General features: G+C 39.5%; 3 protein-coding genes and 1 long non-coding RNA gene across 13 annotated transcripts in view; 2 read left to right on the top strand and 2 right to left on the bottom strand.

Annotated features, from left to right (window-relative positions):
- The window catches only part of Nachra3 (nicotinic acetylcholine receptor alpha3 subunit), a 45,664-nt gene extending 39,895 nt beyond the window's left edge, over window positions 1-5,769 (bottom strand). For 3 of the 8 annotated variants that reach the window (XR_013079465.1, XM_076762730.1, XM_076762731.1), the window contains exon 1: window positions 1,626-2,158. The gene's annotated coding sequence lies outside the window, so the exon portion shown is untranslated. Of the gene's footprint in view, window positions 1-1,625; window positions 2,201-5,668 lie in introns of those variants that run through there. The other 5 variants (XM_076762725.1, XM_076762724.1, XM_076762728.1 and 2 more) reach the window with 5 other exon arrangements.
- LOC143340579 (uncharacterized) lies at window positions 3,617-5,836 on the top strand. Its single transcript, XM_076762733.1, has 6 exons — window positions 3,617-3,791; window positions 3,871-3,946; window positions 4,036-4,276; window positions 4,514-4,720; window positions 4,773-4,904; window positions 5,636-5,836. The coding sequence occupies exons 1-6, from the start codon at window positions 3,617-3,619 to the stop codon at window positions 5,834-5,836; spliced, it is 1,032 nt and encodes a 343-aa protein (XP_076618848.1).
- A 1,446-nt stretch (window positions 5,837-7,282) lies between these two features.
- Window positions 7,283-11,054, bottom strand: LOC143340443 (uncharacterized). Its single transcript, XR_013079443.1, has 3 exons — window positions 10,707-11,054; window positions 10,543-10,625; window positions 7,283-7,364 (listed from the first exon to the last, which is right to left on the bottom strand). It is a non-coding gene; the product is annotated as an uncharacterized LOC143340443 (long non-coding RNA).
- A 1-nt stretch (window position 11,055) lies between these two features.
- Atac3 (Ada2a-containing complex component 3) lies at window positions 11,056-15,393 on the top strand. Of its 3 annotated transcripts, none has more exons than XM_076762390.1 (8): window positions 11,056-11,238; window positions 11,633-11,735; window positions 11,821-11,979; window positions 12,062-12,259; window positions 12,327-12,663; window positions 12,758-13,030; window positions 13,150-13,382; window positions 13,468-15,393. In XM_076762390.1, exons 2-8 carry the CDS (start codon window positions 11,673-11,675, stop codon window positions 13,723-13,725), a joined length of 1,521 nt encoding a protein of 506 aa, XP_076618505.1. In that variant the 5' UTR covers window positions 11,056-11,238; window positions 11,633-11,672; the 3' UTR covers window positions 13,726-15,393. The 3 variants fall into 3 exon arrangements, with proteins under 3 accessions (XP_076618505.1, XP_076618503.1, XP_076618504.1); XM_076762388.1 differs by having other exon boundaries at window positions 13,105-13,382; window positions 13,468-15,392; XM_076762389.1 differs by having other exon boundaries at window positions 11,056-11,431; window positions 11,522-11,735; window positions 13,105-13,382; window positions 13,468-15,392.
- Window positions 15,394-15,723: the final 330 nt, after the last annotated feature.

The raw sequence follows: 15,723 nt of genomic DNA, 5'->3' as shown, positions 1-15,723 counted from the left end.
GCCCCGAGCGAAACTAAATTCCATTCCTACCTCGCTAATTCGGAATAAAATCACGACATTTTCTTTGCGAAAAGGGTTCGTATCGAGCACTCGGCCCTTAAACTGGAAATACTTACTCCCTAAATTCTTCTACTTGGGTCGTATTTACGGCTTAAACGGAGAAACAGAGCCGGGCAAAAAAGCAATTCGAACCGCGTAAAACAATCCTTTAAAGTCGGTCGTGCTACACGTTTAATAATGGTGTAGTTAATACGCGACAACGTTAATTAGAAACGCGGTAGAAAAAGAGAAATTTCCCGCGCGTAACTCGTGCGATCGGAACAACCGAAACGCTGCGCGCCGCCCGCCGTCTGATCAATTCGATCCCATACTACTCGCGTCGCTATTTCCCTACATCTACCAAACGACGCCTAAATAAATGCTATCGCTTGTTTTTTAATAACGCATCCTCGAATCGATTATTTCACAAATGTACCAAACACTCGCAAACAGCTCGACGATAAAACATGATTATCGATAGATTAATCGTTAGTTAAACGGTACTCAAGTGATATTCAATTACAATCTGCTCAATTATTATTGACGAAATAATAAGATCGTAAAAAGAATAAGGGTAACGATTCTAAACAACACCGAGCCTCGTTATTTGTTTCTCTGTGAAGAGTACTCGGCAATTAACGACCTAATTAATGTCGTTAATTAAGTTCAAGTATCGATGTCGCGCAACCGACAAGTATAAACAGTGGGAAAGGGTGAGACGTATGCGCGGAGGATGGGGGATGGGGGATGGAGAGGGGGAGGAGGAGAAGAAGAAGAAAGAAGAAGGAAAAAGAGGAGGGTGTAATCCAAATACATTGGCTTTCTCGCCAACTTTCGAACGTTCGTTCTTTTCGCGGTGTAAACACGAAGGCGTTCCAAAGACCCAGTAAATAGGTTAGCCCTGACAAAATTTAGGACGCCAAACGTCCAACTAGAAATCCGCAAATCCGCAAATCCGGTGCAAAAAGAAAAACGCTTTGCTCTTCGTATTTACTGTCGTTCCAAATGAAAAAAAAAGATATTTTCAGAGGAATCCAACACCCGACATTGTTATCCTCGACTGGTTATTTTTAGCAGATTCACAAGTAAACGTAATGACCGTACTCACGACCGTACTTTCTCAGTCTTGCGGACGAAACGGAAGGGCGGAATCAAAGATTCGTAACTAGGTTAATCTTGATAGGTATGGAATTCCCTGCGGGATTCCAAAAACAGCAGCAGCAGTATCGGCAGCCTCCGAAACGCCGATAGATCGATAATCTCTCTCTGATTCGCATCGAGCGAATGCATACATCTGTATTCGTCGAGATCGAGAAACGAACGTGACGGAAGGAACGATCGCAGAGCCACCGACGACGACGTTACGCACTTGGACGTTGCGTACTTCTCGCGGCACTCCTCTCTCCCGGCGTTTCAAACGTTTCGCATTTTCGCGGCATAAACACGAGGGCGTTACAAAAGCTCGCAACTAGGTTACACTCGACAGCATTCGCTGAGGTGAGGAATGCGGTTATTCGACCAAGCCACGCGTATCATACGCGATACGAACAGAGAGAAAACAAACTTTCGTTTGGCTACTCACTCACCCGCGAGACAGCTGATCGAGACTGACGACGTAGTCGTCGTCAGCGTCGGTGACGATAGCGATGGCGGCGGCGACGACGATGATGACAGGTTATACCCTTTGATTCCACCGTGATCGGGGATGCCTCTCGACAGGTCGACACATCGAGGTATCATACGCGACTGTAACAAGGCTACACGACGACACGATACGATACGATACGATACGATACGATACGATACGATACGACGCGACGCGACACGACACGACACGGCGGAACTTTACGCGTTATCGAACCGAGGATCGCCGAAATAACGCCACTCACTGCACCGCGTTCGCCACCAGCATGCACAAACGAAACGACAGACGATCGTACGATGACAACGACCACGACGACGAGAACTTTGCAAAGGCTAAGAAACGTTTCCCTGCTTCTACCACCGACACCGCCCTCGCGCCCCGCCACACTCGCGACGACAATGCGCAGTCGCGACGCCGCCTCGAGTCTGCGCATGCGTACGCGTACTCGCTACGCACCTCTGTTCAAATTCTAGTCCGCGATTAGAAATTCCTCTGCGCAGTAAAACTTTTCAGAAGCGCATTAAATCCCGCAACCGATGTTTCCGACGTGTTTCTCTCACCTGCCGTCACACTTTGGCCTTTGCATTTCTCAAACTTTGCCCCCGACGCGGCACTTTATTCCCGTTACTTGAGCCGTTTGAACAAACAGATAATTACACTCGCGTCGCGTAGCGTTAACGGGATGCTATTCTCTACCCTAGACATTAATTTTTTGCGTAAATACTTTGGCAACCGTCTCGTTGCAATTTTCTTCTATCGTTCCGTCTGTCGTTTTATTTTTAATTCAAGATAGACAAATTGTTGTTGTTGCCAATGTTTACCGAGTTATCCGAAATTAAACTTCCTCGGCCTCCAGCGACCAGGATAATGAAAATTAGATATACTTTCAGTCTCTGTACACACGTCTTATCTAAAAATTATTCCATTTAGGAAAATTACCAAGGATTTTAAGTCTCTTTTGTCTTCCATATTCCCTAAACGATACCACGATGCACGAAAGATTCTCAAAGTGAACTGATTTTGAATCGACTGCGACGAAGCTCTCAGATAATGCAGATTCGATTAAAACCCGTCGAGTAGGAAAAAAGTTTTTCAATCAGAACGGAACGTGCTCTGTGGGGGACTTTCTTTCCTCGTTTACTGACTCTCGGAGGAAAGACAATTGGCGAATAGGATAAAGAAAGAAAGTTGTCCAGTATCCACAGGATGATATCCTTCCCAATGAATTATTCGCGGGCAAACTTGGACAAGCAAGAACTACTTGATAGTTGATCGATCGACCGTCTGTCGCGATTATTCCTCGATTTAGATGCTTGAAACTTGCACCAGCGAGAATCGTTAGCAATAAGAAAGAGCCTCTCCTCGAATCGAGGCGAAAATTAATCAACAAAGACTAGGGCTCCGAACGAAACCGTTTTAAAACTTGTATTCCATATATTAGAATCTGGCAAAAGTTTTCGGATAATTAAAGTTTTAATAGGGAAAATAGTTTGGTGAACCGGTGTAAATAGAAACGGATGCTTGGGCGTCTCTCGACTTTCGTTTCCATGGGTAACGTGTGCCAATGGATCAAACAAACCGTATCACGTGTTTTAAAGCTCCGCGAGCAGCATTTAGTTCTGTCGAACCGCGCCGTACCACGATTACTTTAACAAGAAAGTTCGGAAGTTTGATTTGCGTTCGTATGTTGTTTTAAAGAATTGTAAAAGTATCATATGTAGAAATAGTATTAACGAACGAGGTAAAAAATAATTCGAAAGTAGGCGGAACAGTCGTGATCGAGGAAACTTTTACGCGAAGGCACGTGATAAATTAACCAGTCAGTTAAACTGAACCCGACATCGTGTACCTGTCCGTTGGATGAAATTCTCGAATATAAATTGATCGATTTAATAGAAAACTGCGAAACAGGTGAAAAACCTTAACGCTGGAATGGCGACATTCGCGAGAAATGGTTGTTCGCAGCTGTCCCCCGCGGAACGGGCATCAATTTTATCAGCGCTCGACGAGTACAGAAACGCGCTCGTCATTTACCACAGAACTCTTAACGAACCACTGAAACGCGATGTCGACTGCATTTATTCCGATACCGAGTACGTTACCAATTGTAGCAATGGCACGCGATCAAAGATGAAAACATTGCGTGTACGCGTGTTGCAGTGACTTGGAGATATCGAGTAAGCAAGTCAGTCCCGACGAGATCGCGAAAATGAAAGATCTGGATGGAGAAGCTGCTGCGTCCGCGAAACTTAACGAAACCAGGTTCAAAGTAGACATTTAACTTATCGCGTTAGCTGGTTTAGGAAATTTCATTTTTTCTTTACAACTGATACGCGAACGATGTTTCCCAGCTCGTGTATAAAGCAAATTCTAGAGGAGCTGAAAGAAGAGTTACGCAAACAGGGAACGTTCAAAGTGTTGACCAACGAGGTCGAAAAGTTGATCGCGCGCGAAAAAGAGGAAAGATTTATCATCGCAGAAAGCGAAAAGTTGGCAAATGTCGCGGCAGAGTTGCAGATAACGGACGACGACGAGAGGATCGTCGATGAAGAGAAGCAGAAGGATATAGTAAAGAAGCTCGCCGAGGAACAGGTATCGTAATTAAAGGAAGGAAATTAAAGATTTCTATGTAATTGTTGCTTACTTGAAAATGGAATAAATTAATAGAATTATCGCCGCGATGTTTAAGCGTTATACCAGACCGGGATAATATCGGCAAGGTGTCCGAAAATTAACCCACGTACGAAATATTGGATAATTCTGCTAGGACACGTTCGCGTTGATAGTTTTTAATTCAGGGGAATGGTAATTGCGCGTTTAAAATAACAGAGAGACGTAGAGAAAGAGAAATTAATTGCGGACGTGGAGCTGAAATATGTTACCGCCTGGGAAAAAGCTAGATACGAGCAGAACGCGTTGCGCGGTGACATGGAAATAGAAAAGTTGCAAGGGATATTAAACGACTGCCGCGTTCGCGAAAGAAACGACCAGCGCGTTCACGACAAACTCACGAAATTTCTAATCCAACAAACGGTGGTAAGTACATAGGATTAAAAGGTTGTAAATTAATAAATGAAATCGTTTCAAGTCTTTCATAGAGAAATCCAAAGAATTGGAAAAACGATACGTTCGAGAGAAGGAAATGTACGAGAAAGAGATTCGCCAGCTGCGCTGGGAGATCAAGTCCCGTCGAAAGGAATTGGAACAACTTAAAGGAGAGGTATGTATATGCCATACCAACTTTTCCCAACCAAACTTTTTATTCCCGCCGTAATTATTTCTATTAATCGAGTTGATCACGGCAGAATGATATTTTTTTGAAATTTCCTACCGCCGAGTCTGATTATTTATTAGAAGAACAGCGACGATACGAGCATGAACATGACCAAATGAAAATCACAACCTGTTGGAACAGTGAACGCAAGTTGTACGGATATTTTTCCGTCGCGAGCGTATATCGGAAATAAATTAACTCGAATATAACGTAATCAATGTCACAAAACACATTAGTGACTCGTTGATTTACTGCATCGCAGTCGCGTTAAGCCTATTGGAAATCAAGCTCGGTAGCCCCTGCTCCTCCTGTGAGCTTAACATCTACGTGCAATGCGGAAATTCTGCTGGAAAATCGATAACTCGTGTCAAGAACCTGTTTCTGGCTATTCTAAATCACGTAAAATTCCTAAAGCGCCAACAACACTCGCGATTACGTGCCATCTTATCTTTTAAAGCGATTCTCGGCTATTTAAAAATAATTCTTTTCTTCTTTTTCCTTCTTCGCTGGACGAGTCTAGAACGAACAACAAGTCGGAACTGTAAAAATACGGTTACGCTCGAAAGACAAGGGTCAACGTTTCTTGTCCATCTGTTTGCTCTTTTCAAACTCACTTGTCCCGCCCACCCTCAGCCCCCTTCATCGAATCGATGCTACCACGCATAACGTTGTTGCAGTATCGCCGTAACCAGAAATTCATAGACACGTACCTGGCGGAAAAGGAAGCGCTGAGGACAGAAAAGGAGCAGAAGGAACGCGCGCGAATAAGCGCGATCAGGATTCAAGCTTGGTGGCGAGGTGTTATGGTGCGCCGGAACTTGGGACCGTATCGACCTGAAGAGAAAAGAAAGAAACGATCGGTTAAAACAAAAAAATGACTCTCCTCTTTCGGATACATCCGAAATGTCCTATTGCACAGAAATACGCAAATCCCACTCTACGAAACGATATTTATTCTTCCTAGTATCACGATATATGTACATCCGTGTGTGTGTGAAATAGTAGTTTTAATTATACATATAAATAACTAAATTTACGTACCTCTTCGAGTACATACACGTTACGCAAGTTGCAGCGACCAAGTAGGATGATTTGTAAATCGCAGGTCTTTGAATCGATTCCCCTTAAATAAAGTTATACGATATGTTAATATTTTCTTGAAATTCTATTGTGAAAACATCGTGCAAGATGCTGGTTTTATGTTTTTATCACCCTGCATCTTCGTGCACGATATTCGTATACATATGTACTGGAAATATAGGAAATCTACGTACATACAACACTGGGTTACGAATCGTCTTGGTATTCGGTCTTTGGTTAAAGATCAATCGATTACGATGGATAAAAAACGAAAGGAGAGGACCAACCCACCCCGCCTCCTCGCCCAACCCATTTTCGCTGGACGATCCACGTGAAATAATCACGATTCCTCTCGTTGGTCGCGTGATACGGAACAGAAGGACGGTCACCAACCGAGTATATTGTTCACGCAAGAACCTCATTTCCCGTACTGCACTTCCTGGGATCCTGCAGTGTTCGGAAACACCGTAATAGCGAGCGTGGCTTGCCGCCCCGCCGTCTTCTACGCCGTACACCACGTACTTGCCTACCTTCCTACAATCTACTGTTACAGTAATTCGAGGCTTTCACCACTGTCTTCAAAGGTGACGTATATTATTAACCGAGTACAAGTTTACGTTTCGAGCCAGGGTGAAGGTTTTCTTCAGAGAAACGCCTACTACGTTATTGTACCATTAAAAAATACAAGATCGAATATTATAAATCGTACGATAATTAAGGTAATATTCCCTGTCTATGACCTTGTACGATAGATCGTCCCAAACATAACATCCCCACCTTTACATTAATTTAACATTATTTAATTGGAAATTTAATATGCACCGTTTTCTTTTTCTCATATCTATAATATGTACAGACACTTGTGCGGGTGTCACTGTACGTATTGGACATCGCATACTATTTGTCAAATTCTTCCATTTCTCGGCAGGAAAAAAACTAATATGGCGCCCGAAATAGACGATAAAGAAGTAATGTGGGTGAAAAAAACAAAATTTTCCCAGTCTCATTTGACAGTCGTCGCCACTTTTACGCAGGAAAAGTTCTTGCTTCGGCAGCCGACAACGAACGAACCTTGCATTTTCCTTCATGAGAAATTCACGAACCCTCTAACCTACTCTGTTTGAAAGCATGCAAGCTCACCTCCGTGACCGTGCGACCAGCCACCTCCTTAGATTACGATATAAGGAATGGTTAACGCGATGTGGCGATGCACGCACCCAATAGTACAGTCCACATACACGTACACAATGCTGTCCTGACCCAGCTTTTATGCAGACAGCGTCATAATTCCTGATCAAATACGTAGTATATTCTAGTACGACGAATCTAGATTAATAGAAATAATAACTTTTTCCGATATCCGATTCTTACAAAATAACAATACGAAGGATTAAAAACACTAGTATGGTCAAATATATGACTTGGAGGCTACTTTTGTAATCACTGGCACAAATAACGGACCCAACCTCTCCGAAATAATTTAGTTAATATGTATATGAATCGATATACGATCGATTCTCGGATATTATCAATTCTGATAACGGACCATAACCAGCAATCGATGACTGCTCTACCTAAACTAGTTATCCTTACGGGTATACACGTATTCTTCTGCCACTGACGATCGAGGTACACGAGTAGACCTTGCACCTTATGGACTGAAAATTACCCGACCTGAAAATTCCGAGCTGATTTTAACGTCGTTTTCTCATGGATGGCGGTCGGTCAGTTTCAAGAAACGAAAGATCGAGAGAACGAGAAGCTAAGTTAATAATTGCTTGGTATCGCGGCCTTAAAACTAAATTTTGCGTCGTCCCACGATGATGGAGGCATGCAAGTAAGCTAAAACTAAAAAAGGCTGCATTTGCAATTAGTTAAAGAGTTAAATATAATAAATTGGGAAACACGATCTTGCGTGGGTTGTATAAATAATTGTTTTTAATACCATTTCGCGTAGAATATTCATTTTTCGGGCAAAGGCACGGTTAACCGTTAATTGATTGGTGAACTCGCCAAGGACGGTCGTCCCCACCCCTTCAACTCTTCTGCCTGAGGCTAAGTCACACTGCCGGTGACGAACTTTCTCCCTCTCCCCCTTTCTGTTCTAGGCTAGCGGACGTGACGGAACCTCGCGGGTCAGCGCTCCACCTTTACTCACCACTGCTGACCACTGGCCGAGCACTGGACAACTCCAGTGACCAATACTGACCAATACTGACCATTAGTGACCAGCAGTGACCAGCAGTGACCAGTAGAGAGCGAGTTCTGAATCTCCCCTGTCCAATTTCTTTTTCGACCTTGAAGCGTCTGTTGGGCTCGAATGTGGGGTTACATCTTGCTTTTATTTCTCTGGTCCTGTTCCATATTTTACTACTGGTTCCTTGTTTCGTTTATCCGATCCAAAATCTGTTTCACTGACCACTATCGTCACAGTGGCGAGTGATATCTCAATCTCCAATTTCTTACTTCTCTTTCGATATTCAAATGTCTACTGGGCTTGAATCTATCGTTTCGCCTCGCTTTCATTTCTTTGTTCCTCTATTTTATTCTTGCTTAAACGTTGCTACATGTTGTGTTAACTAATCGCAAATGCAAACTTTTTTAGTTTCAGCTTACTTACAGGCCATCGTTGGACATCGCGGGACATCGTGGGACGACAACGCAAGGACATCGAGGGATTTTTATGTCTAAGGCCCTTAGGATAAATTTAGTTTTAAGGCCGCGATACCAAGCAATTATTAACTTAGCTTCTCGTTCTCTCGATTCGATCCGAAGATGCGGTACAGCATCGCGTCGCGTCGCGTCGCGTCGCGTCTCCCATAATTTAGCTTCACCCCTTTTTAAAGAGAATAATTGCTTGGTACATTTACTCCCATGTATGCGTCTGCGTATATGCCAAGTAATTCTTTACCAACTAGCTTCACTCGTTCACTCGTTTCCTCGTTTTTCGTTCCGATCACCACTGCTTTGATGTAGAAAGCAAGTGATCGGCCGTTTAGCTCGTCCGAAGGGTCAGTTGCCGTCCTCTGGCGAGACGATCCAAGGGAAAGGGTATTTCGGCCCTAGAGGGGATCAGGGACTGTTCCTGTCTAGGGTAGCCCCGACACACGCTCCCTCTCTCTGTTAGACATCCCGAGTTGGGTCCATCTGGCTCCCAACAGGATGCTTGGGGGAAATGGGGAACCTCTGTGTCGGGTGCGTCGATTCCCTTCCCCTTCGATCGGACTTGCCAAGAGGCAACGGAGCTGACCCTTTTGACCAGTTACTCGGTTCGCGTGTCGCGCATCTCGCTCCTTGCACTATTGCATGGTGCATCGCGTCGTATCGCGTCGCGTCGCGTATCCCATAATTTAGCTTCATTCCATTTTAAACGAAATAATTACTTGGTACAACTAAACTAGAAGATCGAGGGAACATTGCTTCCTTCTATCTCTCTAGTTTAGTAATCTAGTTTCTAAGGATGTAAAAGGGAGATCGATGGAACTTTGATTCCATCTATCTCCCTTCGGGTCTCCACTCGCAGCAACCTCCACGTGGTGAGACCTGGGTAATATTATTTACCGTTTAATTAATAATCGCATCACTCTTAGTTGACTAATGCAATTATTAATTAAAAACTAAATAATATTAGCAAATTGGCTGCGATCCGCTTTGCATAGGTCATCGTAAATATAGAGCTTCTTCGCTAGGTTTTTTTCTTTCGTCGTATACCTACTTTCCGATAACATGGGAAAATTGTTAAATATAAAAAAATGTAAGAACACTGTAGAATTTTTGCAATGGAGAATTATTGAAGGAAAATTAATTGATTATACACATATGTATACAGGGTGTTCGGGGTGTACAGGGTTTTCCATTTACGCACACACTACAGCTGTCTGCCCATCAATGCTAATTCAGTGAATAGTTTGTCAACTGACCGCCATCCATGAGAAGAGGCCGCTAAAATCACCTCGGAATTTTCAGGTCGGTATGGCAGTCAGATCGGGCCACGAAAGTCCATAAGGTCTACTCGTATACCTCGTTCGTGCTTGTACGTTGCATAACGAGAGCAGGTCGGAAAAGTGGAGGAAAAGAAAAATATTGTACCGAAAATTGTTATATATGCTAGGCTAAGAGATTTTTAAAAATTATTGCATATCCTCATTTTATCGACAACTAACCATTCCCTTTCGACTTTATTTAAACTAGTTTTTTTAAGAAACCACTTTGTTCGAGGCAGATGGTAATGCTAGACTTTCCTCGTCATTTCTATTAGCATTCGACGCAATGAAATCGAACGAATGGACAAATAAGAAATCGAATCAACCATAATTAATTAAATACTGAACGATCAAGCGTATTACGAGCAATTCATTGATAGTAGAGCACATTTTTCGCCGCGATTCAACGTCGTTGACCGTGAGAAACGGAAACAAATAAAATTTATTCATTCATATTTTATTACTTTTTTTTTATCAACCATGAATCACGCTGAAAAGATAAATCTTTGCTGATTACTTACCAGCAATTGAAAAATAGATAAAACTCCTTCCAATTGTATGCAAACGATACTCGTATTGTGAATTTGTAGAGAAAACCTGTGTGCTGAACAAATATGCATTGTACCATCGTAACATAGACAACAGAGCTCAACGTTATTCTTTTCATAAAATATTTTCCATTTACCAATTATCAAGATTGAATTTTTACATGTTTCGGCAGTCACTATCTCCGTTATACCCTACATGTTACCGACATTAGAATTGCTCTTTTAATTATTTCGAAATAAATTCTGCAAAGAAAACTTTGTAATGTAACCTAACCTTACTCAAATTTAATATATACCTAACCTATTTAATATAACATGCTTCCTACGTACTCCACGATGTGGCGCTTTAATTCGTCATGTTGTCCAACATATTTAACCATTACCGATTATTACTTGAAATAAACCGATGAAAATCCAGTAAATAAATAAATTATTCCGTATGAAAAACAAAATATTTTGCCAGAAAGACAGATTCGTATTGATGTCGAGGACCATTCACTTTGATAATAAAATTGTATTAGGAATGGCGCCAAGGTGTCGCCATTTTCATGAAACTTTACCAAGACGGTAAATCGAGAAGGCTGTGGGGAGGAACAATTCCTTAAAGGGAGTGTGTGTGTCGGAAAACAGAAGGAAAAATCGCTAAAAAGCAAGAATAATGTACTGGCCGTAAGTATATCCTCCTTCCATGCTATTTTTGGTCGATTTGAATTGCTTTTGGGCACAAAACACGGGGCCTATGGCATGGGACTTCCGTTTAATGAACAGGAACAGGAAGTTCCTCACAATCTGAAATGGCAAAATAAAAACATCCTGTACTGAAGAAAATTTCGAAAAATATACACGCTACGTTTCCAAACAAGTAGGCAAAAGCGGGTAGATTGCGTCGATTCTCTCAAATTAAAATTAAATTTTAATATTTCCGACCTACTTTCGATTCCGGCACCTCAAGGTCGAACAGTGACGAATTACTCAAAGTGAAAAATGGAATGGTCACAACTAGCCCTATTTATTTTGAAAAAAGCCCAAATGATGTCAACTGTTATGGATCATTTGATTTTAGAGTGCAACAAAAAGAATAGGATTGAGTTCAATACACAAAAATGCAAGCTGAAAGTATTTGCACTAATGATATTGAGGGTCTGGACTCGGACACCCTTATTCCTGTATGTACATATCTTCTGTCTATCTAACGATCTTTCTTACTCGTTATTCTTTACCCACGTTCTTTAAACTATAAATCTTTCTTAGGTTGAAATTCTTTCCTGCGATGTTTCCCATCGTGCGAGATCTCAAGATGCCTTATCGATAGTCGAACTAGGAAAACAACTACTTTTTAGCGCAAAATACGGGGACACGGATACTGTCCGTGATCTAATGTGCAGAGGTGCACCGTTCACTACAGACTGGGTATACATTTAAACAAATATTATTGCTGTAAATCGAATAATTTCACGATAATCTAATATTATTTAAAAAAACTTGTTATTAGCTGGGTACAAGTGCATTGCATTTCGCTGCGCAAAATAATCATACCGATACTGCAGAGGTTTTGCTCAGAGCAGGAATTTCAAGAGATGCAAGGACAAAAGTTGACAGAACACCTTTACACATGGCTGCGTACGAAGGCCATCACCAGATGGCACAATTACTTCTTAACTATGGTGCGGATGTTGACAGTAGAGACATGGTAATTAAAATAACAATTGGATAAATCAACTTTAAATAATATAAAATAACGGAAGCAACATTTCCAGCTAAAAATGACTCCTTTACACTGGGCAGTGGAACGGGAACACATAGAAGTAATGCATGTTTTATTGGAACATGGAGCAGATGCGAATGCTACTAATAAATTTGACAAAACACCGATTAGTCTTGCGTTGGAACACGACAGATTGGATCTGGTGGATATATTGCAACAAGAGAGAGAGATTATAGGCATTAGAGCTCATCAGCAAAGTCAAGTGAGTTCAGCGGAACTAGAAGTAGCAACACATAATTTAATACAGTTGGAATCTGAAAGAGAAGAAGAACAACAGAAATTTGAATTGTCGCAACAACCATCACAACCGAGAAGGAAAATAACACAAGGTATGGTATCTGATCTCTAAAAATATTATTTTAAAATTTCTGTGTTGAAAAATAAGGGAAAAATCGAGTTTATTCATTTCTATTAAATATATAGTTCAAATGGGAAAGAAGTCACGAATGATCTTCCAACAAATTCACGTTGGACCAAATACGGATGCTGACCATGAAAAAGAAGTCGAAAACATGGATGAAATTGCAAATGCAAATAATATTAACAGTAAAAAGCGTAAAGATGTTACAACTGTTGGAGGAGCGAACAAACAGTTTAGGTTATTAGAAGCTCATGGAATCACAATGATACCTGTAGATAATGATTCTTCCATTGTAGAGAATGCCATGGAAAGTGGAAGAACAGTCGTTTTGACAGGTAAGAAATACTGAAAAGCGATGTAAATTTTATTATTTACATTCGTTTTTGTTGATATTAATTCGTTTCCGCAGAGGCTGGTAAGCTTGCTCTAAACTTAACAAGAAACTCTTCGATAGGAATGAAACGACTTCAAGTTGCTGGAAAAAAAGGAACTCCTAGGAAAGTGATAGCAATTAGAGCAGATCAAATTTTAAGTCATAATACACCTACTCTAACATCCAGAGGACCAAATATATTAAAAAGATCTTCTGTGGACAATAAGGCTGGCAAATTATTCATTTCTTCAATTTCTAATACTGCACCTGTATCGACACTTACACAATCTAAAAACTTAATTTCTTCACCAGAGGTACGAAGCTAAAAATTAATTTAATACGATAACCTTGATAAGAACTCTTCGAATTAAATGCATTAATATTATATGATATTAACAGAACAAGATCATTAGTTCTCCTACCAAAATGGCAGAGCCAATAATTCTGCAATTAGATGATGATATAGAAGAAATAACCGAAGATGATAATACTGATAATAATGAACCAGTTATGGACATTGCCATACTGAATAGACAATTGGCAGAAGCACGAAGACAAGCAGCTGAGTATCGTAAGCGACTACAAAAGAAAGAAGAAGAAGCGGAAATATATAAACAACAACTTAAAAACATTACAGCGCAAAGAGCATCCAAGTGATTTTGTATGAATATATATATTTTGCATTAAGCTTAATTTTACAAGTAGCCCTGCGTTTTCTACAAAAAGCTTTTTATGTATACAATTTTCAGCTTTATAAAGCTCAATTGAAAATTGTATCCCTATACCTTAATGTGTTTATTTTTTTCAATATTTCATTACAAGGCATTGTAATAGTACTTACGCGAGCTTACCATTACTAACTGCTTGTTTTTGTAAAGAGTACTTTTAAGAATCTACAAGAATTTTCAACTGTATTTCACAAATACTCTCGATACGCATCAGAAAATTTAATTTTTCACTTTATAGGGCATAATCGTAAAATATTTAATATACGCATGCTTTGTAAAAGCTACACATGTTACGTGTAATTGAATCAGATTTACGAAATGTTTAATTTGCTTTCCACATAATGTCTTACAATAAATTGTAACGAAACTGCTTTTTTAAATAGTATCGAAACAATTCAAATAATCTCTTTGCATTAGTTTAACATTTATTACGTTAAATACTTCTGCTTCAATACCATTCGTGAACAATATTTCTTCAGACTTTATAAAATTTTCATACTGAATATATGTTGCACGCAACATTGAAACAAAAATCAATATAAAAAAAGTAAATAATAGATACTAGAAAAAAACACGTATTTTTAACTTGTACATGATCTATTTTGTACATAGAAAATTTTTATATACGTCGTAAAGTTGTATAACATTGGAAAAATGATTATGCAATTTTCATAAATAATTAGAATTGTATAAAAAAAAAAAGAAAACAAAAAAAAAAATTAAGCAAATAAAAAATTTCTATAAGCGTTTTAAAATTTTAAGGACGAAACGTAAAATAATGAATGTTTATTAACTGTTTATATTTTGTAGAGGAAAAGGTTAATGATATTCGGTAAAAAGTTTATCCTGTATATTGCTTATAAACAAGAATAAGATTCGAAATTGTAAAATATTAAATTAATTGAATGCAATATTTCCAACAAGTCAACAAAACAAGTACCTTTTGATAAACATTATATCGAAAACACAAAATGTGGAAAGCAAATGAGTCTTAAATGAATAGATTTATAAATGATGTAAAATAAATCTTAGAAGGAAGATTTATGTATTATTTGGATACTGTTGTCACTTTGTATATTTTCATACAAATAAGGTGATTTCATTCCAAGTATTTCCTCAAACGGTTCTGTTGCAACGAACGCATACACAATTTAAATGTGTTATAAACAGATGAGAATATTAAGTCTTTTCTTCTTTTTTTTTTATATTTAACAGCCTGTATGGTGCTATGTATTCAACCGATACCCTAATATCGAAACTTCTAGTTTAAGGACACATGACAAATAGAATTATTTATAGCAGACGGAAGAAAGTAGTCTACTCAGGTAAAAATGATGCAGTGTATAAAGTATGAGAGGGAATTGAACAGTATCAAACATCATCAAACACAACCAATAACATAATACTAAGACTTTTTCTAGTAATATATATTGTAAATACAAACATTTATACATACGCTAATAGAAGTTGTTGATGAAAAGTTAGGAAACTTTCATTCAGAAATAAACATTTTATATTTCACGAATTCTTTGTATTATTATATCATTTAACCTTATGAAAATTGGTTTTGCGAATTACTATTAAAATACCGTGTCTTTGGCCGAGTACTCTGAAACGATGCTATAGATTTTCGAATTGTAGATTAGGAAGTATTAATTCCACCACGAGGTTACGACGCATATACAATGTGCGATTGGTGGAATAACACTGAAAACGCCATATTCTACCTATTAGAAATTGCTAATGCCATTCCACCAATCGAGAAACTTTACGTCTTGCGACAGATTCAATGCCCCCGTATGTACTGTGAATGATTTCCATATACTATGTGTAACTTGCATGAATCCGACAATCGTTTAGAGAATTAATCAAGCATTTGTAAATACGACACTACAATAAAGAAACGTGCATGATGTCAGTGTCGAAG

This window comes from Colletes latitarsis, chromosome 3, assembly GCF_051014445.1.
Source record: "Colletes latitarsis isolate SP2378_abdomen chromosome 3, iyColLati1, whole genome shotgun sequence".
NCBI lineage: Eukaryota > Metazoa > Arthropoda > Insecta > Hymenoptera > Colletidae > Colletes > Colletes latitarsis.
This window is presented reverse-complemented; position numbering and strand designations above follow the sequence as displayed.